The sequence below is a fragment of the Oreochromis niloticus genome, linkage group LG1 (genome assembly GCF_001858045.2).
Source record: "Oreochromis niloticus isolate F11D_XX linkage group LG1, O_niloticus_UMD_NMBU, whole genome shotgun sequence".
Lineage (NCBI taxonomy): Eukaryota > Metazoa > Chordata > Actinopteri > Cichliformes > Cichlidae > Oreochromis > Oreochromis niloticus.
Genome location: NC_031965.2, coordinates 2,768,804 through 2,795,093, shown reverse-complemented (window position 1 = coordinate 2,795,093; position 26,290 = coordinate 2,768,804). Strand labels below are relative to the sequence as shown.

At 40.1% G+C, this 26,290-nt stretch overlaps 4 protein-coding genes across 7 annotated transcripts; all 4 read right to left on the bottom strand.

Annotated features, from left to right (window-relative positions):
• Window positions 1-561: 561 nt before the first annotated feature.
• guca1g (guanylate cyclase activator 1g) lies at window positions 562-5,706 on the bottom strand. The gene is made up of 4 exons (XM_003452609.4): window positions 5,375-5,706; window positions 5,143-5,292; window positions 4,276-4,372; window positions 562-2,856 (listed from the first exon to the last, which is right to left on the bottom strand). The coding sequence occupies exons 1-4, from the start codon at window positions 5,567-5,569 to the stop codon at window positions 2,726-2,728; spliced, it is 573 nt and encodes a 190-aa protein (XP_003452657.1). The 5' UTR covers window positions 5,570-5,706; the 3' UTR covers window positions 562-2,725.
• Window positions 5,707-8,109: 2,403 nt separating this feature from the next.
• Window positions 8,110-10,281, bottom strand: LOC100691394 (retinal cone rhodopsin-sensitive cGMP 3',5'-cyclic phosphodiesterase subunit gamma). The gene is made up of 4 exons (XM_003452590.3): window positions 10,156-10,281; window positions 9,277-9,389; window positions 9,160-9,197; window positions 8,110-9,078 (listed from the first exon to the last, which is right to left on the bottom strand). Exons 2-4 carry the CDS (start codon window positions 9,387-9,389, stop codon window positions 9,002-9,004), a joined length of 228 nt encoding a protein of 75 aa, XP_003452638.1. The 5' UTR covers window positions 10,156-10,281; the 3' UTR covers window positions 8,110-9,001.
• Window positions 10,282-12,312: 2,031 nt separating this feature from the next.
• Window positions 12,313-15,313, bottom strand: rdh14a (retinol dehydrogenase 14a). The gene is made up of 2 exons (XM_003452608.5): window positions 14,874-15,313; window positions 12,313-14,116 (listed from the first exon to the last, which is right to left on the bottom strand). The coding sequence occupies exons 1-2, from the start codon at window positions 15,114-15,116 to the stop codon at window positions 13,499-13,501; spliced, it is 861 nt and encodes a 286-aa protein (XP_003452656.1). The 5' UTR covers window positions 15,117-15,313; the 3' UTR covers window positions 12,313-13,498.
• A 548-nt stretch (window positions 15,314-15,861) lies between these two features.
• Window positions 15,862-24,254, bottom strand: LOC100696472 (ras association domain-containing protein 8). Of its 4 annotated transcripts, none has more exons than XM_005457394.3 (5): window positions 24,108-24,254; window positions 19,223-19,351; window positions 18,326-18,967; window positions 17,971-18,233; window positions 15,862-16,776 (listed from the first exon to the last, which is right to left on the bottom strand). In XM_005457394.3, exons 1-5 carry the CDS (start codon window positions 24,133-24,135, stop codon window positions 16,624-16,626), a joined length of 1,215 nt encoding a protein of 404 aa, XP_005457451.1. In that variant the 5' UTR covers window positions 24,136-24,254; the 3' UTR covers window positions 15,862-16,623. The 4 variants fall into 4 exon arrangements, with proteins under 4 accessions (XP_005457451.1, XP_005457452.1, XP_003452655.2 ...); XM_005457395.3 differs by having other exon boundaries at window positions 15,862-16,771; XM_003452607.4 differs by having other exon boundaries at window positions 17,977-18,233.
• Window positions 24,255-26,290: the final 2,036 nt, after the last annotated feature.

Genomic DNA, 26,290 nt, shown 5'->3' with positions numbered 1-26,290 from the left:
CTGTACATCTGGTCTTCTGCAATTGTAGACTTTGAAATTATTTAGAATTTAGAATTGGATGATTTATCACTGTAATTATAAGTGTCTGCCATAAACGCAATCATAGATACCTAAATTATGCACTTTTGGAATGCAGATCCGTCAAATCTGCAGCATGAAACCTGCTCATGAAATAAAGTGAAGTTGACCAATTAGTCATTTGACATACAGTGAAGGAAATCTCAGTGTTCCAAGTTCCCTGGATTTGAGAAATCGAGTTTAATGAACGTAAGAATTTTTTGGAATTAACTGTTAAACCTTTAGTGCATTCATAGCTTCATATCTTTTTTATATATGATGCTGTCTTTTGTACAGACAAACATCTATCACCAGATCTCCTGCACATGGAGAATACACAATAACAAGACACTACAATTCACTTATCAAAACACAAATGTTATTATAGTTTAAATGAAAGTTAATAAAGCTTTCATCTCTGATATTAAAGAAGAAAATGTTTAAATATCAAAAATTACAGAGAGTTTTGTTTGATGTTCACAGCTTTAAAAGACAAAACTGGGCTTCAGCCTAGATGTGTACAAACTGCTGACCTGAGTGAGTAACTAGTACAGTGTGAAAAACGAAGAAAATGCAACATGATGTAAAAAATATATATATATATATTTTATTAATAAAATAATTGCACATTTCATATAAATGATCTTTCAAGTTCACCAGGAAACCTTTCGATGTCCAAAGAGGAAGTGAAACACTACAGAAATATCTGTGCTGATGAACTACTTAACTCTAAATATGTTGAGACCACATATATTTTCGAGTATTCTCCTGAAATCAGATGATAGTTTGATGGCATCAGGTGCAAAATAATCTCCTGTCCTGTCCTGTGTCATCCCACATGTACAGTATGTAGTGTAATTTGTACATAAAGTGACAAATCCACATATAATTATACCAGTTTTGGTATCTCTCAGCTCCTTGTTTTGGTTTGTTTTTTACCGTATTGCCTGGTTTTATCAGAAAGTTTCTTTTAGACTCTCTTGCCAAATGATAAAATGGCAGACACACAACTTGCTGTGAACAAAACATGTTTTTGTTTGCTGTAAAAGGGCAAAGGAAGTTGCTGTAATAAGTTTAAATGGATACATTATTATTACACGTGACAAAGATTCCAAGTGCAACAAAGAAACAAAAGTCATGTTCACATTCAGTGTTACGCTGCCTCCTTTGGCACACTGCTGCATGACATAATACAGTGTTATTGTTATTTATTCCAGTACCTTTGCACTTTTCGTTAATAATGTTCTTAGACATCACACCAGTTTGTGAAAGAAATGATTCAATAAATCAATAAATGAAACAAACTGTAGTTATGCATTGTTCCACCACTCTGCAGGGTATGTGCTGCTACTATTAGCACATACCATCATGTGGAATATAAAGAGAGCCTTTTCTGGAGGCACTCTTAGGTGGGAAAAGTTGCATCTGAACAAACTAGAAGACTTCCAGAATGTCCTTTACATATATGACACTAAAGTGGACAAGTTTAACCATAACATACCTCACCGAAGAAGAAACAGCACAGCAGAAACAGTCTTTACCAACTGTCAAGCACACAGTGGTGGAGGGGTGATGATTTGGGCTTGGATCACTTGCAGTCATGGAAAACTCTGTATTCCAAAGTGTTCTAGTGTCAAATGTGAGGCCATTTTATCTTATCTTATCTTATCTTATCTTATCTTATCTTATCTTATCTTATCTATCCAGGAGCTAAAGTTTGGCTAAAACTGGGTCATACAACAGAATACTGATCCAAGCACACCAGCACATAAAGGCTAAAAAAGAACGTGTCAACGTTTTGCCTCAGCACGAGCAAAATTCAGACCTCTATGAACTGCTGTGCATAAATGATTTACTTGCAAACCTCAATCAGCACTATTGTAAAGAAGAGTTGGTCAAAATCCTCAACAGAGAATGGATAGATTGATAAATTCATATAGTAAATAATTCCTTTAAGTCATTGCTGTTGAAAAGAAGACCTGCAGGCTAACTATTACTCTATAACTATATAGAGTCCTATCAGGAATGTCTTTTTCACATGACTGTAAGTATCTTTCATTACGTTACTCTGAGGATTGAACACTACAGGAGTAACAGAAGAGGTTCGTGTATAATGTCCAAATCAAGATTATACAGCCTCATCATAATAACTAATTATATATAAATATGCTTAAATAAGGTGTGCTTCAGTTTTTTGTTGACAGTGTAAATTAACTCTATCTCTCTGTATAAATATATTTATAAGATATGATCCTGTATGGGTAACCATTATGGATCTAAGAATATAATAATAACGCATGAATATGAATTTACATCAGCTGCATTTACCAAGACGTTTTGTGAGTTTCGATTTCTTTAGCTGGACAAATGTTGCTTGATATCCTGAAACAGTGTGTGACTAACTAAAGTTACTGCACACATTTTTTTCTTTTTGTTCTTCTTTTTCTTTTGAGTCCAGTCCAGTTTTGACATTTTGAAAAGAAGCTCGGACCACAGATACAAAGCAATGCCTGTTGGACTGTTGGACCAACCACCCCTGCTGAACTGCACCTATGAAACAGCGCGCTGTGCTCCAGCTCCAAGTTGCAGGAAGATGAACGTGGAGACAAAGTCAAACTTTTAAACCTCAGGTATGTAGATAGCACCACTCTGTCGGCCTCCAAATAAATCATGTGGCTGATTGCAGTCTGCCGCAGTTCTGAATGACCCAGCCGGTGGCGTTGACATCAAGCTTCAGTAGGTTCATGACCCATTCATCCTTCTGAGCTCCCTCCATGAACTCCAACAAGGTTATCTCACCTGTTGGGCACAAAAACACAATCCACACTGTTGACTTTATACCATGGCTTCTATGATGGTTGGGAAAAAGTCACATTTTTGCATTGTTACGTCTACACCACCACAGGGAATTGTACATTAAATAATCAAAATGTAACTGAAGTGCTGACTTGCAGCTTTAATTCAAGGGGTCTTACTTCTTTCTTTTTTTTGCATTAAATGTTTAAGAATTACAGCTTTTTCTAGAAACAGTGCCCCAGTTTAAAGGCTCAAAATGAATGGTATAATTGACTGACAACCACTTTCATGGCCTGGTAAGGTCTGCCTCCTTGCTGTTTAATGACAAATGAAGCAGACATGATATCTGAAGTTGAATCAAAAAGTAAAATCTGTATTTTATTTGTTGCTTTTCACTGTAATTGTAATGTAATTGTAAATATGGGGCCTAAAGAGGCATTAGTGTGAGAAAGAGAGGCCATCATTAGAGTGAAAAATCCAAATGAACCTTTCAGAGAGGCAGAGATTGTTCAAAAAGAACGAGTGCACAGCTCAGGAATAAAGACGGAAAGACCACAGAGGGCAAGGAGAGTGCACGATGGCAGAATTATTTCTAGTTAAGAAGAACAACTTCACAACAACTGCTGAAACAATAAAATGTTCTTACATAAAAACTGTTCCAAAAACAGATTTTAGTTACTAAAAACAAGCTTATTAAGGGTGGATCCACATCAGACTCTATTACTGTCTGAGTAACCACCACAGATCCATCAGCGAGCCATGTTCTCTCGCTGCTAATGTTATCTTCAGTGTCTGTCACCTACAGTTTGTCCTGTCAGGTTAGAGCTGAATAATCAGATTTAAATATCTAATGTAAAATTATGGCAGTATAAAGAAATGTACATATTTTTTAATCAGATCTTTATTCTGTCTATGACGGTGACAGAGTGAACAAAGCTCATTTAAAAAAATCCTTTCTTTAGATAAATTTCATGGCCCACAATGATGCATTCATATTACACAGTCCACTGCATGGAAATTGAAGCTCTGCTCTTTTTGCCACAGTGAATCCAAGTATCAGAGCTCCAGTGATGACGATATACTCAGAGATGATTAAAGAGGCTCTCAGAAGAAGCTCCAAGACTTCATCACCTCAGAGTTTATGATTAGATGTATATTTTATTACACCTGCTTCCTCCTTAGAAGAGACAACTGGAACATCTAAATACTTAAAACTAAAAGTGGGTCGTTAACAATAAAGTCGGGTTAGGTTGTGGTGATTTACTACTTTGGATACATTGAAATGAAAACAGAACATATATGAAGTCAGTATAGGAACAAACTACAGTGACATGAGACCATGAGATATGTTATGTCTCATGTCTAAGGTATCACCAAAAGAATTAAGAACAATCACAGCATAGTGTAGTGGTTTACACTCACCATCATTGTTCTGGTCAACCAGCTCGAAGATTCGGTCACAGATTTGGGATGGAGTCATGCTGATGTGAGTCTTCTGGAGTTTGATTTTGTAAAGAATCTGTATGAGACACATGAAATGATCAAGCACACTCACATTCAATTTAGATCTAATTTCCTAAATATACAGTGTGTTGTCCTCCAATATGCTGACAGGAAAGTTTGTTCTGTTCTGACTGGGTAGACTGAACAAAGTGCCAAAGCTTTGTTTCTTTGTGATTTGCTAAACATGATGCATAGCTGAAAAAAGATCCAGGTGCGGACAGCATATTGTGTTGTGGTCTAACACACACACACACACACACACACACACACACACACACACACACACACACACACACACACCAAAAAAAAGGCTAGATGTGTACACACCTGGTCTATTTGCTCACAAATAAGATTTTTTTTAACATCAGTTAACAAATTAATGACTTAGAATTACTAAGATTTGTTATTTCAACAAGGAAACAATAAAAAGTGTTTAAAGCTTTTCTTTTACCTTAAATGACCAGCATTTATGTCTCCAAATTTAGAAGCTTCAAGTAAATTACAACAGCAGTCTCCCAGAATGGCCTGATTATGTCCAAGTGTTTATCTAATGCCCCGTGAGGCTACATTACATGACCCCTGGGCCTAATCTGGTGCACAGCAGTAGTACTTTAAGCCATCTTGAAAAGATTTGTGTTATGAAACCAGGTAATTTCTCACAGTTAAGGCAGATTACACTTTGTTCCAGATGATCCTCCTTCTCTACAAATCTTCACTCTTAACATACTGTTCAAAATGAAAAGAAAAGCCGAGTAGGAAAACTTTGAATCACACAGTTTATCTTACCCTGACAAGCCGTTTCACCTCCGTCCTGTCCAGCCTGCCGTTTCCATCATTGTCATACATCTTGAAGGACCACTTGAGCCGATCTTCAAGATTACCTCGTAAGATCAAGTGAAGTGCTGCCACATACTCGAGGAAATCCAGTGTGTTATCCTGTTTAAAAATAACAAAAAGGTACATTTACAGAAAAGTTGTACATTTATTTTTGCAAAGACAGATTGTTCCGTCTTTTTACCTTGTTTGTGTCGAACGAGTTGAATATTGTTTCTATGAAAAGGGACTCCTCTACAGAGCTGCTTGAGACTCCAAAGATCTTCTTGAGCTCATGCAGGTGCAGGGCACCGCTTGGACACTCCTTCATAAAAATGACACACAGCTCATGAATCCGTGCCAAGTCCATCTCCTCATTGTGACTTTCCTCTTGTCCCATGGCCTCTGCCAGCTTGAAGGAAAAAAACCTGAGTTTGTTTGTATGGAAGTTCTGCAGAAATGACTGTAAGGCGTCTGCATACACAGTCAAACTAAAGAGCTTTGGACTGCTGCTTAGCCTCGCGCTGACCAACCTGACAGGGGCGTGACAGGTTACTGACACGTTAATCTTTTAACTTGCTAATCTCTTGACTTTTAATCAGCAACATCTTGTTATAACACATCTGAAAGTTTGGCACTGGATGTCATCACATGTGCCAACAGCAGTGATTACTGTGGTGTCTACTTAATGGTAAATTGTGTGGTTAATTAAACCAGCTCTCTTTGATATTAGCAGCCTGTCTGTCATTAGATATGTGCTGCAGCAGAAAGAAACATGGCGCTCAAAGAACTGTAAATAGAAATTCTGTAACAGCAGGGAGATAACTTATGGCGAAGGGGTGGGATTAAGTAAGTGTCACTTCTTCCCACTCCTTTTCCATATGTAACTGAATCAGAACAGGTGAAGCAATGTTCGAATGCCCATCCATCCATCAATCTTCTTCCGCTTATCCGGGGCCGGGTCGCAGGGGCAGCAGCACAAGCAGAGAAGCCTCTCCCCAGCCACCTCCTCCAGCTTGTTCGGGGGAACACCAAGGCGTTCCCAGGCCAGCCAAGAGATATAATCTCTAATCTCTATAATCTAACCCTAACCTGTATGTTGTCCGGGGGCTTTTGCTCCCTGGTAGGGTCTCCCATTGCAAAGACATCACTCTTGACAAAAAGCGATTCAGAAGACCCCTATGAGTGAAAGACCGAGGGAACAGTTCACCCTGCCTGGGATAGGATTACCGCCCTGGAGCCAGGCCCGGGGAGGGTGCCCGAGGGCGAGCGTCAGGTGGCCGGGCCTTAGTCCATGGGGCCGGGCACAGCCCGAAAAAAGGACATGGGCCCGTCCTCCTGTAGGCCCACCACCCGCAGGAGGCGTCGTAGGGGTCGGGTGCATTGTGAGCCGGGCGCGGCCAGGAGCGGCGGCTCTGCAGACTGATCCCCGGCTACCAAAGCTACCAATTGGGACATGTTGAAATGTATTAACTTTATTATGTATTGCATTTTTTTCTTCTTTTTGTTGCTAAATGAACTTCTGTATATGGTTCACATGATCTAAATAAATTAACAAACAAACAAACAAGTGTATTGTTTTCTGTGGTAATACTGATCATCTAAGCAAGTAGTTTTGAAAAAATAATGTGCTTAAGGCATCCTGAAGCCAGAACGTGCCAGAAAACATGTGACATGTCATCAGTTTTTATAAAGTTACATGAAGGCTGTTACCTTGACTGTGACATCTACATGTACATCAATGTCCCTGCTGCACATTATAAATAATAAGTTTAAGGCACTTTTAATGATTTCACGTATCCAGTTTCCCTGATACGTCATGTCTCAGGTCCAGCTGATCCAATAAGACCAATAGATGATGGGTTTCTTTGGGGTGGTTGTGGCAGGAGGTCATCTACTAATAACAGCGCTGATGGTTCGATCCCTGGCTGCTCCAGTCTGTATGCCACAGTGTCCTTGGGCAAGATACTGAACACCAACCTGCTGCTGATGTGTTTGTCAGAGTGTGAATGTCAGTTAGAAAGCTCTTGGATGTAGAAAAAGTGTTTGTATGACTGTGTGTGAATGAGACATGTTGTATAGAGGACACTGAAGTAAAGCAGCGTTATATAAGAACAAGTCCATTTATCATTTCTAGATTTAGTGTCATTTGCTCCTCACTCCACCAACACAATAATGTGACAATAATGTCCTTTGACCACTCAAATAAAAGTTATTGTTCCCTTATGTTATTTATCTTATCCTTATGTTCCACTGTATTAATACCCTCACCTTATATTTATGAATACTCAGTAATTTTGTCTTCTAAACTATGCTTTAATGTTTTATTTCTTTTTTTTGTCTGTACTTTTTGGGGTTTCCTATACTCTGTTATAGCCTTTTATCTTATATCTTATGTTTTAACCTTGTTGTGAAGCACTTTGGTGTACCTTCGGTTTTCAATGTGCTATATAAATAAAGTTGTATTGTATTCTCACTCATGGCTAAATCTCAGCAAGACTAACTTCTTGAAGGGCTTTGACACTACCATGTAGTCAAATGGACTAAAGATGGTGGAACATTACGAGGCAACCCTGAAATATTAATGAAAAGATGACTTCTTTTCTCATTTTTCCACATTTTAACACATTTCTGTTGATGTATTATTTACAACCAATGCATTTTAATACAAATAAACTGGATTTGTCAATTCACAGGCCAGTGCCAAAATATTAGGCTAACCTGACATTGTGGAAAAATACAAATTACAGTCACAGACCTCTCAGTTCAGTTTTCACACAAACTAAAAGCTTTTGAGTGTCTACGCTCTCTACTGACAAAATAAACATGCCTGAAAAAACATATAAGTGATCATGTAAATCATAACTGGATTATTGCATACACCAGTGTTCTTCTGGGACTGGCAGTTTGAGTGCTCCAGTAGAATAAAAAAGCACGACGTAAAAACTAGTCCAATCCATTTATTATGAAGACATTTGCATTAACTTTCAACATTCAGTTAAACCTTCAGCAAGCTGTGATTATTATTCTGCTGTCATAAATTCTGTTTATAAACCTGTTTTTACTTGCATGTATGTACAGTATAGATAGATAGATATGTTATAGTTGCAATGGTTCACATCCTTCATGCACATCATGATGCTTTCCTCTGAGGTCAAGGGAAAGCTTCTGGTCATAAAAACATAATATCAAAAAAAATGTCATAAATAGTTTTTAATTCTCAAACATTTCATGAAATAAACTCAAATACCAGGTCTCCTCAGCACACTTGTAAATAGTCTTTCAAGATGAGTGGCATTTAGGCTGGTCAACATCTTGAAGAACTTTTCTTCTTGTCAGCATCTTCGGTCTCTTCGTGTGACCTCACACTGGCTCCATGAGGCTGAGATCAGATTGGCTCGCCACTGGTGGGATGCTTGGGTTCGTTGTCATGGGCCACAGGTGTAGTGGCAAAATGTTTGCAACCCATGTGTAGCAAGGATTAGTTATCGGCTGTCATACACTTAAGCCTAACATATCTTATTTCACAAATCTTAACATGGATTCGGTTGTTTTTGTTCACATTAATCTACACAAAGTCCTCAGCAAAGACAAATCAGAAACATATCTGTGGATTTATTAGCAGTCGGCTGTTAAATGTTAAATAGGGTCCTTTAAATTCAGTGCAAGTTTGCTTGGTTTTGTTTTGATAGTTTACAGATCTAAGGTTCCACTGTTTCCTTTCTCCATTTACAGCAGAGTTACAGAGGCTCCTAGACTCAGAGGATGCTCCTCATCCTCTACATTAGGAACCAAAGAGATGTTCCAAACATTCACACGTCTGCTGGTGGGTTTAGACAACGCCAAACTGAGCCAGGTCGCTCAGCTCCATGTCACCAAAGGCCTCCCAGGGACAGACCACTGCAGAGTCTGCAAGGTAAGAAAAATAAAAGCCAAGCATAAGATTTAAACATAAAACAGCTTCACAATAAACATAATAATCACACTCACCTCCAAGCTCCTCCATCCCTGGGACATCATTGTCAAAGCTATTGGAAAAGCAGATGGAAAGTATTCAAAGAAAGTACAAGAAACTGATGTTTAAGTGTAAATAATTACTCAGCTCACCCCTTCTGTCCAGGTTTGGGGGCTTTGCTCTTAAACTGCCGAGAGCCCTTCTGCTTGAACTTAGGAGGAGCAGGCTTGGAGCCCTCCGCTGGCTCGGCTCCTGTTGCATTCATCTTTAAAAAGTTCAAACACGAAAACAGTTTTATCTCTTTTTTTACGACTTCTGTATGTTAATAGTCTCTATTCCAGAACTAAAGTCAAAGGTCAGCTATGACACATGATCGTGAATCAGGATCAGCGTGCAGCCCCCAGGGATCAAAATGTTGCATCAAGTAAAACCTGTTTCAATTTTCAACTTTTTAAAGGTGAGACTGAGCACATTTAGCTCTTGATCAGGCCTCATCACTCCATCTGGATCTCCATACTTACGTAAATGGCACAATAAATACAGAGAATTGTTTTTCACCCTCACATCAGTCATTTAATTCACAAGGAACCCTTCGTACCTACTGGCAGTGACCAGCTTGGACGACAGAGCACTTTCCAGCCTGCTGATACCTCCAACCATGCACCACAGCAGGTCCCTCCACTGTTCACTAAATCTTTCCTTTGACTTGTATTATTCTTCAGTCACTGACGCTGCTCCAGCCACAGCATGTCAGTATCAGCAATGCTGCTGCACTGGCTTTCATATATTTATACAACGATGTGTAGAGTATTACTTCACCATCATTTAACACAATCAAGAGTTATTTTACATTAACGTGAGGATTTATGAGTGAAATCTGTATCTGAAGTTACATTTTAACACATCTAAAAGAATAAACACCCACTCGTCTACACACAATTAAACCAGGAAAAGCTTCCAAGATGTTAAAAAGTACTTTCATAGAGAAGTTTTTGCTACAGTGTGTGCTCATGTTTGCTGCCAGCTCTTACCTTGTTTAAGAAGAAGAAAGAAGTGCAGTCTCAGTCATGCAGTCACTCTCCTCACAGCATTTATATACTGGCTGTGGTCATAACAAAGCTGTAAATAGAGTTGCGATGGTTTTTCTGAAGGATAATCTTATAATCCTGAGCCGTGTGTACCTGTGCTGCAATGCTCACTGTCCATGCCAAAACCTTATGTGGGTGTTCACTAAACACGAAGCATTTCGGGTCATCGTGAACTACTCATCAGTCGTGTTTGTGGAAGGAGGACAAATCTGAACAGGATGCTGGATAAATAAACGCATCTGTTTAAGGCATGGGGCCACAGGGCAAAACTTTCACTCTTAATCAGTGTGCTGTTTATCATCATTAGACTGAAATGCTCAGAGAAAGCAAAAATGTGAGAATATACTGAGCTAACTAACACCTGAAAACAAAATCAGGTTAGCCTCCATTCCCAGAGGGTCTGTGACAATCAATTATTCTGTTAATGAAGCGAATCTGTTCTGCACACCTCATTTGAAAACTGAAATCACACTAGGATGCATCGTTATAACCCTAAATACTTGAACATTACATAACACAAATAAGATATTTCAGAGCCGTTCAGCTCACTCGTTATTTTCAGCCAAAAACCTTCGATTTCTTATGTGTTGTTTGTTTTTTCAGAAGCCCATCGAGGGTCCTCATGTGAGCCGACACAGACTGTGTCCTCAGACAGCAGGGCCATGTGAGGACTGCAGGGATACTGGCAGCATATAGAAAGAGCTGGTAAGTGTTAAAGTGGATTACTCTTAATCCCCTGAACTAAATCCACACATACTGTACACTTACACAACATGTTAACTAACCAACAACAAATATTTCATGAACAAAAAAAAATTAATTTACAAATTCAGTCAAATCTGAAATCAGCCAGAAATGTGAACCAGATCAATCCACTGTTTAAGAGCTGAACAAATGTAGAGTTTGTAGTTTTTTAATAAATACAAATGGATGCTGTGGCCAAATAATTTGCATAATAATTGAATTGATGGAGATGACTCACGTTGCTTTGATTGATTTGTTTTGTTGTGATTTGGTGCTATATAAATAATTTGAATTGAATTTAAAAAATTATCCACGGCAACAAAGCATTATTTGTTTGCTTTCTTTACATAATGAGCATAAAAACAGACAGGAGAAATAACATAACGCTATGATTGATGTAATGAGGTCTAATTAGGAAGTAAAATGGCTGCATTTACAGCCCTGACAGCAGGTTGTTACACCAAAAGTCTAAGTAATCATTACACATTTTGATGAAAGACAAAGAAAATTGTCACCAACTAAGCTCTGAACCATCAACTACATTCACCTCTGCAACAGGTAAACAAAGAGCAGAAGCTCCATTTTGATTCAGGAGGCTGAGGAAAATAAATGTGTGTCAGTCAGTTTAATAAAGGTCATAGACAGTATCAAATGAATTTTTGAAGCTGGAATCTTACCTATTTTTACCTTTAGACTCATGATATGAAGGATCATACCTACACTGCCAAAGGTATTCACTCATCTGCCTTCACACAGATATGAACTTTAATGATATTGCTTTCAAAGTCTGTAGGGTTTAATATGATGTCTTTATGGACCTTGCTTCGTGCACCAGTGCGCAGTCATGTCAGTACAGGAAGGGGCCATCCCCAAACTGCTCCCACAAAGCTGGGAGCTGAAATTGTCCAAAATGTCTCAGTATGCAGAACCATTAAGAGTTCCTTTCAGTAGAACCAAGGAACCGAGTCCTGAAAAACACCCGCACACCATAAACCCCCCCCCCTCCTCCTCCACCAACCTTTACACTCGGTCAGACTAGTACCGCTCTCCTGGAAACCTCCAGACTCATCCAATGGACTGCCAGATAGACGCGCGATTCATCACTCCAGAGAACACGCCTCCACTGCTCTACAGTCCAGTGGTGACATGCTTTGCACCACTGCATCCAACGAGTGAATTTCAGGTCAAATGGAAAATAAATTTATCAACTAGTTAGAGCTGAACTCTGAAACGATCATTCTGCAGCAGACCGTGGATGGAAACGTAGAAAACCCTGTATGGAGAAGAGTCTGTGTTCAGGAGAATACGAGTGGCAGGCTTTCCTGCCGACAGCAGAAACTGGGACCATTTCTTGAGAAGGTTTGTGGATGTTTATTGACAAGAGAAGGAAAACTTTCAGAGATTTGTTTGAATAAAACCCAGGAGAATCTAGATCATTTTAATTTTGTACTGCATTTGTATACCTTTGTACACATGGACGACTCAACATTACTCAAGTTTGAGTCCATAAAACACTGATGTTGAAAAGGACCACAATACAACAAACTGCGTATGCTTGAGCACATTTACACAAACACACTGGCCTCAGCTAAAGAACCAGCTACAGATTATAGTGTAAGTATAACAAACTCTCTTATTTTGGACGACTGTCTGTTAACTCATTGTCATGCTGGTGGTATAATACAACAATACAAGTATTAGTGCATTTAGTTCAAAAAGACTTGTGCCTCAGTAGTTAGCACTGCCTCACAGCGGGGCTCTTCTGTGTGTGGTTTAGATGTTCTCCTCGTGCTTTCCCAGGTTTTCTCCAGGCAATCCCATTTCTCCTGCCATCAAAAACACGCTACAGCAGGGCCGACTGTCGCAAAACAGCCCAAGACTTTCACTTCCTACTTAAATAAAAAACTTACTGTAATAATCCACTTCATGTGCCAGAGTATGACTTTCAAGAGGAAACAATATTGATTCACTTCAATTTTATGAGAGAAGCCAACGGCATCACATTATGACATGTGACTATACATCCCTGAACAGGTTAATGACATACAGTATAGAGTTTACTGCACGTCTTCCACATTCATTTACATGCATTAGGAGCAAAACAAGGGGCATAAATGAGAAATGTTCAGTTCATGGGAAGTTTCAAAGAATCCTGAACCCACAGTTTCACTTTCAGCAAAACTGAGGGATGGTTCTGCCGCAGCCCTCATTACAAGCATTATCTAAAAGGAACATTTGAATTTAACCGCTCCGAGACTGGGAGCAGGTTCCACAGACAGGAACGCTCTGCTCCCGTTCTACTTTGGACATTTCTAAGAAACACAAGTAAAGCCTGCAGTTTGAGAGCAACATGCTTTACTGGGAAAGTATGGTACTCTGAGACTTTGAAGATATGACAGGATCCGATCACTTAGGACAAACAAAAGTCTTAATTCTGGAAAACATAGCTGTGGATTTGCTCTGCCCTGTTTAACTTTGTGCTCTCTAGAAAGACTTTGGTTAATAAATAATTGATTTTTAAGTCTCAAAATTCACACTGATCTCATGTGATTATCCCCACCATGACTTCACTAATGTCCCACAATTTAGCGGCCAGTTCCTGATCCGTGGCTTTGTCCAAAAGAACCTGAGGCTGACAATCTGCAAAGCACTTTCCTTGCACACTGTCAACATCCGGGCTAGAAGCTACATAGACGGATGTCTGAGCTCCTTCTTCGGGGCTCCTAAACAAGCTTCGGGACAGCAGGTCAAAAAGCGGCCTAACTAACACAGGGATGTGAACGTGCCTCCCCAGATTAGTCCTCACTATGCCCGGAGTTACAGCGTTCACTGTCACTCCGCTGCCCTCCAGGCGACGGGCAAGCTCACAGGTGAACAAAAGGTTGGCTAGTTTGCTGCGACTGTAGGCAAAGGCTTTGTCATACGACTTCTCGCTGCTTAGGTCTTCGAAATTTATGTAACCGTGTTTATAGAGCTTGGAAGAGATCACCACTATGCGGCTAGGAGCTGATCGTTTCAGAAGATCCAGCAACAAATGGGTGAGCAGGAAATGTCCCAGATGGTTGACTCCAAACTGCATCTCAAAGCCATCCTCTGTTCTGGTGTAAGGACACTGGTAGATACCGGCATTGTTGATCAGCACATCTAGCCGAGGCTCCTCCTGTTCAACAGCAAAGAGGAGAACAGATTATTCCGTACACAGTGTACTTTTACTACTAGAAACGCACTAGATATAAAACAGGTCTGTGCCACATGTGCACACAAGAATCACACTGCAGCATAAATGAGCTTCCTCCAAAGGGTGGATGAGCTCATTCAGGAGCAGCTCAGACGACAGCCGCTACATACTTAGAAAACCTGTGACTTATTTCCACACTGCAGAGCTGCTCCCAATCTTAGGATGCCCCCACCTGCCAAATTCCACTTTAACCTATTTTTCCACCAGGAAGAAATATAAATATTGTTAATTAGCTACAAGCATTCAGTGGTATGTAACCCATTATTGTGGACTGCCCAGCCAGTCGGGTGACACACTGTATGGATATTCAGCAATGCTAAGGGTTTTCTCCATCGGAGTCCTTTAAGCGTGTCTCAGTGCAGTCCTTTGCATGTTTTGGACTCTTTCACTTCCACAGCTGGTCCACTGTGTTCCATAAGATTTCTTTAATTCAACTTCTGTTGTGTTTTGTGGGTTTTTGCTGTTGAGTTTTCTTGAGTTGCAGTGGGTTTGACCTCTCAGGGCCACTGGCTGGTAGCCTCTTTCTGTTCCAGCATGAGTCTGCACCAGTCACAAGGTCTATAAAGGTATGACTGGTGTGGAAGAACTTGACTGGTCCACAGAGAACCTTGATAAAGCCTAAAGAAAGCCTTTTCCAGAAGAGTGAAAGCCACACATGTAACAAAAACATAATCGCTACCTTTATTACGTCTTCACAGAATGCGCGTACAGATGTCAGTGAAGCCAGGTCGAGCCGTTTGACCACCAGCTGTGTACTTTCTGCACCGGTGCCTTGCTGGATGTCCCGAGCTGCCTCCTCAGCCTTGTCCAAGTCTCGGCAGGCCATTATTACACGACCCTGGAGTTTCACAATGCCGGCTGCTGTGGCCTTTCCTATCCCGCTGTTAGCACCGGTCACAATAACCGTCTTTCCCTTCATCATTCTGCGGATTTAAGTTGGTACAGGACCCCAGGGTTCAACTAACCAACCACTCTATCCCCCAAACCAGCAAAAGCCCCAAAATAACAACATGACGGCTTCTTTTGGGGGATTTTTGCGGTTGGCAAACCAGCTTAAAGGTCCATCAGCGCCACCTACTGGACTGGAGTGTGGCGTGCGCCTACAGGAAGGAAAGAAAAACAAGCACATTTTAATTCTTTCTTTATTCAACCTGTCGTGCTCACAAATATCATCAGTTGTTATCGTCACAAGGCTACAAAAGTAAAATGAGTCTTAAGCTAATTTAAAGTTCCTATTAATGCCTTCTTTCCTGATCACAGGCCCACAGGCCCTGCCCGTTCTACCAAGCACTCCTTTGAACCCTCCCCAATCCTTGTAATTGTTTTGTCTCAGTCTGCATCATTAGCAAGCTTTTTGTTAAAAACCTCCACACTTATATCTTCCCTAAGAAGTTCTTCACACCAAGTCTTACTTGACACTTTAAACATATGCTCGTATGCTCCACCAAAATTCAGTTTGTGCTCTGTGCAACATTTCTTTCTGAATTTCTATACCTACATTAACTTAATCTTAATATAAGGCAGCCTTGGCTGTTAGAGTTGAAGATCTGTTCATGGATGAGCCTTTGGGGCCCTCTGGTGGAGCAAAGGCAAACAGTGACATCAGATGATGAAGAAACACGTATTAATAACATAATTAGAGTCATGTGATTGACTACAAATAGTAGTTATAGTCAGTGGCATCAGCTTTATTTCAGACACTGGCAGTAAGAAAGAAAGCTACGTGTGTTTCCTTCCTTATACACAAAGGTTCACTCCACATATTTGACTTGGCAGACTTTCACACCTTTCTGACAGAACGCCCAAGGGACTTGTGTCTCCTCCACATATTTACACTGTGGAGCCACGAGTGTAAATATTGACAGTTACACATACAGAGGCATACGATTGACATTTTTGAGGTCATGTATTTCTTACAGTCTATGTCCTGCAGAAGAAAGTAAAATACCAGGGTCAGATATCAGTAGTATTGTTGGACATATAAGGTGGTTTTTCTACCACATTTTAGAGGAAAATGTGGTACATTTGACTCCAGCAGTCATGTGACAGCTTAAGTGTTACATTTTTGATTAGAATGAGCTTTAATAAAAGTCAAATCTCAAACTTAGTCAGGAACAAAGGACTGGCTGGAGAGATGTGATGATGTGTGACAAACTGACTGATAATACACTCAGGGTGGGAACGAGCTGCAGATCGAAAGGAGTGAGATCAGGTAATAAGATACCATGTGTGGAAGGAAATACTTTTAAAATAAAACAGGAAATAAATAACATATAAAAGTCCTAATAAAATCCAACATCATGGCAGTAAATTTACATTAAATATGGCACAAACATAAAATGGTATTGTAGGCAAAACATGCAATGTCTCGTCTTCTTCTTCATTTTGTTGCAGTCGCTGGAGTCGAGTGAACAGCTCCCCCTCTCTTTCTACTCCCTAATGCCAGCGTTATTAAGGTAAACATCGTTGACTGGTAGGTTTGTCTGCTCCGTCTGTGAGGTCACACCGGTCTGCTGGATGAACTGCTGCAAGTTACATTGCCTTAGCTCTTTGTTCAGCTCCTCAATAATCTCCAGTCTGTCCTAGAAGACACAAAGGGTATTATATTACCGGAGAACATTGTATCCATGAGCTGATATATCTTACTGTTCTTCAAGGCTGCATCGTTGCCTCCGCTACTAAAAATACACCAGTGCATCTTTAGTCACACCTTTGCACCAAATGAGACACATTTCAAAAGAATGGAGTGATGACCTGTCCTCCTCCCTCCCTGGAAGGCATTGCAAATGCTCAGTACCATCCCAGAGCCAGAAGTATTATCCAAGACCTGTTTGACCTGCTGCCCTCAGCAGGCACTACAGGTGTTAGAGGACCACAGCAGTCGTCACCAGCTTCTTTCCTAAAATGCTGTTTGGACTCAACTCAAACATCCAAAATCCACATGGCTCTTATGTAACTTTTACAGTCTGCAGTAACATCACTGGTTTAATAACTAACATTTTCAGCTCAACAGTCAATTTCTTAACATTATACTGATCAATTAAGACTTTTCTTTCATTTGAGTGAATTAAAGTCCTTATTTTTGTTATCAGTGGCTCCACAGAGTACTTCTTAACACATTCAACCAACATACAAACAAATTCCTGGGAGAGTGTGTCAGAGAGGGAATGTGGTGTAAAAACACATGCCCACATTGAATTTGCAGATTAACCCTTTTGTTTTTTGGTTAACACCAACTACTTTGCAAATGTGTTAATTACTGCTCAAAAGTATTATTTCAGTGCTCTCATTTCCACTGTTTCAGTTTCTGTGTGTGTCTGATCTCACCTTGTTACCGGGTGTGGTGAGGATTATTGGAAAAGTGTGATCCTTTTCAGGCTATTATTCATGCATTCAGAAAAAGGCAGGAGGACGGAAGATTAATGCAAAGACCAACAAAAACATGTTTGTCAGCTTTAGCCTGCACTTTTCCATTTACAGTGTCTTTTGCCAGTTGGGCGTGTCTGGAAAGTTTGAAGTGTGCAGTGGCAAATTTTTCTCATGTCAGCTAAAATATTACGCAGCATTATGTATCATACTTTTCTTTCATTTCATCATCTCATATTAGCTCTACAATGGATAGATCTAATATGAAGCCTGATGTGTTTTTGCTTCCTGTCACAACAAACAAACATCGATTATCAGCACATCTTCCCTAAAGTTGCTGAAATGAGTCTTACAGTAGTTTTTGTGAGATCAACCCTTCAGTTTAGGTAGAAATGATTGAAGAATTATACCTTTACCCTTTCCTCAGCCGTTTCCATCTCCCGCTGTAACTCAGCCAGTCTTACATCAAGTTCTTCTCCTTGCTGCAGGCGGTTGTGGAGCTCCTGCTTCAGGGACTTCAGGGACTCATTTTGTTGTGCTGTCAGAGAACTTTGCGTTTGGACTCTGACTTGCAGGTCCTCTTCTAGATGTGCAGAACGGGTTTGGAGTGTCGTGATTTCGTAACTTTGATCGTTTATGGATGAATGAATCTGGTCCAGGCGCCTGTGCATACCTGTTGATAACAGTGTTAATGGTTTTTGTTTTAGAAATGCAATCTGGAATGCACCAAAAATGTTGGGAATGTAAAGAGATACGAGCACATACCTTGTTCTCTTTCCATCTCTTCCTGTAATGCTTTCTCCCAGTCTTCCGTCTGCATCAGCTCTACCTCATTCTGTCTCACTCTCCACTCCAGTTCCTCCAGTTCTTCAGCGAAAGCCAGAGTTACTTCAGGAGATGACTGTTTCTGCTCCCATAATTCAGTCTCTCTTTCCAGATCTTGAAGCTGAATCTCCAGATCCTGTAGTCTTCTCTGTTGCTGCAGAATATCCCTAAACACCTCGTCTTTGGGGTAAGAAGGATTTGTCTTCATGGAGTTTACAGGGTCTAGGAAAGATACCGGTGAGGCCCTCAGTTCTGGCGAGGATCTGGAAGATCGAGACCAGTCCTTCTTTGGTTTATTCCTTTTGGGAAGTGTTGAGGGACCCAGACTAAATGTCAGAGCCTTTTGTGGCTCTCTGCGTTTGAAGGGTTCTGGTTCTGAGGGTCTGGAAAGTGGAAGACGTCTCTCGTTGGTGGAGGTGTCTGGACCCTCGCTGAGGCTCGGGCCGGTCCTCCGCAGAATGAACTGGACCTCTGCGGCCAACTGTCCCAGTTGAGCCAGGTGCTGCAGTGGACAATCATCAGCAACCAAGTGTCTCTCATTCCCTCGTAACTTCAAAATGAGAATGTAGCGACCTGTCTGACCTGAGCAGGGATACATAAAGGCTTAGTTTTTAACTGATCAACATATTGCTAATAACATGAACTGCAAATATCAGCTGAATGTAGTGCAGAGTCAGTGAGCTGGTGTAATTTAAATTTTTTAGTCCTCCTAAAATTTCTTTCCAGCAGTTTGTAGTTTGGTGTTCACAACAGCAAACACCAAACTAACACTAACACAAAGTAATTCAGTGAGTGTAAAATGAGAATTTTCATTGTTAGTCAGACTGAGAGACTTACCGATTGCTTGTGCGAGAGCTATGACGACATCCTGACAGGAAGTGTTTAGTGATAGGCCACTAACAACTCTGACCACACCCTCCACCCACACCTTCAGCTCCATTGTTCCCACGAAACACCAGCTTTTACCTACAGGGTGACACATAAACACATCTGCAAACTACACCAATAAACAGTCAATACATTATAAAAATAAACAGATGCAGTTTGGCAGTAATGTTAAGCATGCACAAAGATCAAATGTGTAAGTCTGCTGTCAGAAATACATACTGTAGATTTGACCTTTATTTGCTACATCTGCTCATAAGGCAAAGTTGCAAACACTGAGCAAGGCTGATGAATGACAACTGCAGGTTTGTGTTTTATTGTGCTTAGAGTCTAATAAGTACAAATATCAACAGAACAATTTCCTACATTGTGTTCTACATTCAAAACTGTTCATAAAAATACTTCTAGCAGAATGATTAATCCATCATGCATGCTCCCATCCATTCATCTGCTTAACTGCCTAGTCAAATATTGAAATATTTTTCTATATTTTTATGTATAAATATATTTTTGCACTATATATCTGTTAAATTGCAGTTCCACTAATCTGATTGTAGTTCCATTTATAGTTTATAAGGAACATATGTAACCAATAAAAATAGACAATCTGCCTTCTCCTATAATCCTTAGATCACAAATTTATTTGTATGTATCTATTCGTGTATACAACATGTTCTATATGTTTAGTGCTTTGTTTTTTGTACCTGCTGAAGGTCTGTTTGACTGAAATGTTGGGATTTAATAAAATAATTGTAGGCAAGATCTTTTTTTTCTCTGATGGACAATTAAAACACTACTTTTTGAAGTATATGAAATAACATACAAGTGGCTTAAGACAGATAAATATTCATTGTTACATATTTATTTTCTTATGGTTTTATTTAAAGTTGTAAAATTACTTATTATTACCAATAAGTTTCACTATGAATAGTTGAACTTGATGGACTTTTCCTATAGCAAAACTTTGCTGCCAGCTTTACAAAGCTGTTGGAAATAATACCAATTTTGTCCTGTTGGGAAGTTTTAGGTAGTCCCAAGACACAAACAACAATTCTCAGATAAAATGATGTTGAATTTTATAAACCAGCACTGGAGGTAACTTCAGGGGTGACCTGGGACTCTGAGAGGTGGAGTGCAGGGGTCTGTGGAGAGTGGGCAGGCAGGTTTGTGTCAGTGGGCTGCAGGATATGGAGGAGAAACAGGACGACTGTTCCTCTTGAAATCTTGGCAGTGAGCTGGAACCAATTTACCACCGAGTGTGACGGGAGAATCTGGCAGAAAACCACACTGAGCTTAAATACACAGCCCACTGATGAGTAAATAGCTCCCCGGTGTACGAGGAAGGCTCTGGAAATACGGCTCCCCCTGAATCTCTGTCCTGAAACAGACAGCTGACGTGCTATCACCTGAAAATGAGGCAGGTGTAACATGTCTCTCACATGGTGTCAGCTTTCACATGGACAAACTGATACCAACACTCGGGTTTTCTCACATACTCTGCAATTTTTTGCAAGAACAATAACAACAACAAAGGCTTTCTAGAAGAGCCGCCAGAAGAAGAGTAGCCTGTTTAAAAGTATGTGACTTATATAGCAAATAATTCTCTGTCCTTCCGCTGACACTGAAAAGGCCAGTTTACAGCCTAACAAGACGCTCCTCTTATGCTCTAAGACAAATGTAGGAAATACAGACCATTTAGCACACATGTGCCCTTCACTCTCTGTCACCTGGTAAATGGATCTGTTCATATATAGTGCTTTTTCTACTCAACCTGAGTATCTTGCCCAAAGCTATTTGGCACGCAGGAGCCAACAACCGACAACCTTCCGATCAGCAGATGACCAGCTCTGAGCTCTAGCCACCGCCAAACCCACCTGAATATTAACACTTAAATCATTAATTTAAAACTCCATCGTCAATAAGATCTACACAGACACTGTAAGCTTACCCAGATTCTTTCCTGAAAGCAGCTCGTTTGAAATGTAATTGTAAAAAATGCACTCTTTCATGTTGATATTATACGAGTGGTGATCAACGCTGTCCCACTACTTATTAAAAGCTTTAACTGAGTGTATGTATACACCGTATTTTCTCTAATCCTCTGTGGCTCGGAGAGAAAAAAATCAAACTTGTGCACTCAGTTCTTTCTGTTTGCATGCTGTACAATCCTGGAGAGCAATTCAAAGACATCATTGAAAGCCCAAAGTTACCATGACATTTATGTCCATGGTGTGTGTATGTAAACTCACTGCCAGTTATAGTTGATGGAATTCTACTCAAACTGTTTGTTTTTATCTAATCAGATCAGGGAATCTTTTGCCTCATAGCTTTTTGCGTCACTCCTCCTCCATGCAGGTTGCTCAAAGACGTGCTGTTCTGTTACAACACAGGTGTCAAACTCCAGGCCTCGAGGGCCGGTGTCCTGCAGGTTTTAGATGTGTCCTTGATCCAACACAGCTGATTGAAATGACAAAATTAGCTCTTCGACATGTCTTGAAGTTCTCCAGAGGCCTGGAGTTCGACACCCCTGTGTTACAATAACCTTTCTTTCACCTCTCCATCCTACCTGCTTGGTTATCCAGTTAGTCTAGGCGAAGACTCTGCCTGTTCCACACTTGTTTACCACACTGCTCTGCAAACACTCAGAGCTCAGTCTGTGATCTGATGTACAATGTAAATTCTGGGACCTCGTATAAACAATGGTTTCTTAATTATGTATAGAAAAAACATCTAAATACTGACTGGTGACTGGTCATCTGTCTCTTTGTGTTAGCCCAGCAATGGACTGGAGACCTATCCAGGCAAACTACCAAATGATTAATATTCCTGGTCCTATGTCTGTGAGGAGCTTGGAAAGAAAAGCATCTGGACTTCTTTAAGACGTTTCACCTCTCATCAGAGATGCTTCTTCAGGTCTAAGAGCAATTGGTGGAGAGTCCCAGATTTTAAGCCCTATGGGGGGTTCCCCAAGAGGGACATGGACCCCCTATTGATCCTCTACCTAATCACATGAGCCAAGGTATGAAAAAAACAGTTGTAGGTCACAATCAGCGAAGGTTTTGGGAACTGAAGAAGCTTCTTGGATGAGGTGAAACATCTTAAAGAAGTCCAGACGCTTTTCTTTCCAAGCTCCTTAGACATTCCTGGTCCGAGTATAAAGATGTACTGGGAGGTTTTTGGGTGGTTTTGTCAAAGTAGTGTGTTGCTGTACCTCAACAGAAGCTGTTGTTTGACCGTTGTGGGAATATACAATATCAACACTGTAGTGTTTCTCTGTTATTCATTTCAAACGTATGACCAAGTGGAATATGAGGAGAATATTCCACTGGCTAGTTTGTTGTTTCCATCAGTTCTTGGCACACATGCATATTACTGTAACATTATATGCCAATAGTGTCAGTTCAGCCAGGAAATCCATAAAAAGTTAATGTCAGTATAGTCTTTTGTGTTGGGATTGTAATGAGACTGAAAAGCCTTCAGCAAGTTTCTGGAGTGAAAACAAATATTTTTGGTGAAAATGAGCTGATTTAGGATTGTTAATCCATCAACCATCACCGATATTCTGTCACGGGTCAGTTAATTAGACAAAGACCAGCCTTGCAGCCAACAATGGTGCTTCCCGGCACATTCAGTGAACATTAGAGGGTTTTTCCTGGCTAAGATTCCTGTAACGATGCAAATATACATGATGGTGATTGATACAAAATTGAGTTCCTTACTTAAGACAAGTGTGATAAACTAAAGTGAGAGAGAGAGTTTTTTGAAACGACTCTATTCTTGTCATATTTTAGAGGAACCCTCAGAGTGAGCAGTTTAACATATGTGCATGCTTACATTTCAGACAGGTGTTTGAAGTGTGGGAAGGTTTGTGTTTGTGTCATGTGTTTGGTGGAAAAGACGCGCGGCCTCACTGAGCAGGAATGCGGCAGAACATGTTGACATTCCTGAAAGAGTCAGACTCCTCCCACACATACTCCAGTCTCTGTTTACTAAATTCCACTGCACAGCATCAGTTTCAATGTCACCATCATTAAGAAAACAGTAGGTGCTATAAAGCCCTTAAAAAATACCATGAAACTGATTTTCTTTATATGGAAAATCCTGATTTTCACTTTTATAAGACCTGTTGGTTCTTCATGGGTCACAAATAAATTTTTGCCTAAAGTATCAGCCTCTGTGTTACCTTTTTACCTTTTTTTTTGTAATGATTGACATTAACTTTTAGTCCACATCAGAAGATTTTGTTCTTGATATAGGATTATTTTGGGGGTTTTGGGGAGTCTTTTCAAAGCTATTTTACTTAAGTTAACCAAATCGCAGCTTTGTCTTTGATTTGATAAACATGACAGGACATTTTATACAAAAACATTTCTTATGTACTGATACAGTTAAATAAAGGAAAAACATTTAGTAGCTTAGTGAGGTGCTAGTCTAACGTGATCATTTCACAGCCTGTTGGCACTCTCCTCGAGTCTGTAATTGTGCTGAAATGATGGAACATCGTCCTTTCACAGATATTACCCCATTAGCTGTTTTGATGATGGTGGTGGACAGCACTGTCTAACTATAAATCTCCCACAGGTGTTCAATTTGGGTCGAGATCTACTCACTATAAAGAACGTGCCAAATGATTCCCAGCATTTTTCTCCTCATCAAACCACTCAGTGAGCTTTTCTGTTAGATTGTCCCTCGTCTGTATTTCACTCAACTTTACCTTCACCTGTATCCCACTTCATTTTTAGTCATTTCTGTGTGGGTGATCAAAAACACTTTATGTGTAATGCTTTTTAATAATTCAAAACTGAGAGACAAGCAGAGCCAAATGTTATACACTTACCTTCTATTTCAGTTTCTCTCTGTTTCATTGAAGGTCCCACGGCTGTCAGTCTGTTTCGTGGTCAGCCTGCTGAGCAGCTGAACGGCTGTGACTCAAACACACCTACAGACTCAGCTGAGGAAGAGGAGGAGGAGAAAGAGGAGTGCAGTTGTGGAATGCAGCTCTTCTGGGTGTGCTGCATGTAATGTGATGTCACTGTGAAAGTACTCGGAAGAAGTAAAGTGCATTTACTGTAGCGGATTTTTTTGTGCCACAATCAATCCTACAGGAAATCACCGGCTTTTGTTCTGAGCTTGTTTTCTTTTTCTTTTCAGTCCTTTGTGAAAATGCCTCAAACCACCACTACAAGTTCTCACCGGACAGGTCCATCTATGCTTACTCATTATTCATTTTTTCCCTAAGTTCTACAGCCTGCATCTGCCTGATTTTAACAAAGTCATGTTAAACCCACAGGTTTGAGTTGCACTGGTGTGATCCTCTGTTTCTCCAGCCTGTGGCTCCAAGCAGTGATGTCACTGTGACACTGAAACTGGGCTCCTCCCAAACTAAATAGGAGATAAAAACAAAGAGGAGTGGCTCCTCCCACCAACTTGTTCTTTCTGCACATTTCCAACATTCCACTTCAAGGTATTAGTCTCTGCTTTTCTCCTTTGCTCTGTCTCCTACTCCGTGTTTCAGCGTGTTTCAAGTTTTATTGTCATGTACAAATAAACAGTGTAGCCACATTTATCCATAATGAATTTTTTTGGCTAGTGCTCCTCAGCCTTACATGAGCATATAGAGAGTGTGAAAATAACAGAATTTAGCAGTAGTAATAATAACGATAATAATAACAATGAAAAGGAGAGAAAAAAAGTAATAAATATTAGAGAATTTAAGACGAGCTGGTATTTACAAGTTTGTGCAAGAGTATCTACAGGTTGAAATGGTTTTGTATGCGTCCTTTCATGCTGCTGGTTACAGCACCAAACCAACAGCAAACATCAGCATCATGATGTACATACATGAAGCTGAGGTCTTGCTTCCATGTAGCGTTTCTTTTACTGAACTTATTATTTTGTGTGGCCCTACTGTATACCATTTATACACTGACTTTATGAATTAAGTCTAAAGATCTCGTTCAATTAGACTGGAAATGCTGACAATGGGAGGAAACCAACTAGAAGTCTTTCACGTTCTCATCAGGACAAACACAAACTCATTTCTACTCAGGTCCCATTGAAGACTGTGCTCAAACACAGAGGCCAGTTATTCATGTGAATTAACATCTTGACGTCTCCCTCGAGTGGTAGAAAGATGAACTGGAAATATTACTTTTTATGGATGGACAGTGCTGCTGTACCACGTACAGCCTTTTTAATCAGTCGGTGTTCAGTGGCTCATTTTATTCAAGGTCTGGTTAATCCAAAATTGCAGAAAAAAAGAGCACAATGAAATCTTGCTAATGTTGTGTGAAATTGATGAATCTTGTTTTTAATTCCCCAAATTAAATTTTTTGTGCCTCGAGATCTCTTGACCAATCCCATTTTTGATGTTTGTGTTACTGAGAAATGCCTCAGTAACCTGCCAAGTCCAGAACTCATCAAACACCAGCATCATAGAATATCAATGATACTTGATATTGTATGATACTGGTGCGTGATACTGTATCGTACACCAGTGTCATTCATCAGCCTTTTCATAATTCTACACCTATGAGTTCCTTAAATCCATAACCCACCCCCATTTTTCTTATGATCAATTCAATATCTCTGAAAAACCTCCATCTCGAGATGAATCATTTTGTCAGTTTGAAATCACGTGGACCTGATGGTTTCCCTGCTGAGCTCTACAAACATTTCTAATCATTTTTTCCTCTTATTTATAAGAACCACTTCCGAATGTAGACCCTCTCAGCTAATTACTGGCCACTGTCTCCTATAAATACAGACATTAACATTCCAAGTAAGGGCTCAGCATCCAGATTAGATAAAGTGATTAAATTTGCCCTCTCATTCACCCTGACCAGACAGGTTTTATTAAAGCTGACTATCTATCAGTGCTTGCAAACCCAACACTTTAATGAAGCCGTCTCACATTAGTAAATCACTTTATCATTAGATGTAGAAAAAGCATTCAACAGGGTTCACTGGAAATTTCTTTTTGCAACACTACAAACATTTGGGGAATCATTTATTAACTGA

Coding starts and splice junctions, on each gene's coding strand:
- LOC100696472 (XM_005457394.3), bottom strand. CDS start 24,135: ATGAAACAGAGAGAAACTGAAATAGAAG. Junction 19,352..24,107: donor GAGAGAAACTGAAATAGAAG/GTAAGTGTATAA, acceptor GTCACCCTGTAG/GTAAAAGCTGGTGTTTCGTG. Junction 18,968..19,222: donor AGCTCTCGCACAAGCAATCG/GTAAGTCTCTCA, acceptor ATCCCTGCTCAG/GTCAGACAGGTCGCTACATT.
- guca1g (XM_003452609.4), bottom strand. CDS start 5,569: ATGGGACAAGAGGAAAGTCACAATGAGGAGATGGACTTGGCACGGATT. Junction 5,293..5,374: donor ACTCGTTCGACACAAACAAG/GTAAAAAGACGG, acceptor ATTTTTAAACAG/GATAACACACTGGATTTCCT. Junction 4,373..5,142: donor AGGTGAAACGGCTTGTCAGG/GTAAGATAAACT, acceptor TGTCTCATACAG/ATTCTTTACAAAATCAAACT.
- LOC100691394 (XM_003452590.3), bottom strand. CDS start 9,389: ATGAATGCAACAGGAGCCGAGCCAGCGGAGGGCTCCAAGCCTGCTCCT. Junction 9,198..9,276: donor CCCAAACCTGGACAGAAGGG/GTGAGCTGAGTA, acceptor CTTTTCCAATAG/CTTTGACAATGATGTCCCAG. Junction 9,079..9,159: donor AGGGATGGAGGAGCTTGGAG/GTGAGTGTGATT, acceptor CTTACCTTGCAG/ACTCTGCAGTGGTCTGTCCC.
- rdh14a (XM_003452608.5), bottom strand. CDS start 15,116: ATGATGAAGGGAAAGACGGTTATTGTGACCGGTGCTAACAGCGGGATA. Junction 14,117..14,873: donor TCTGTGAAGACGTAATAAAG/GTAGCGATTATG, acceptor GCTGTTGAACAG/GAGGAGCCTCGGCTAGATGT.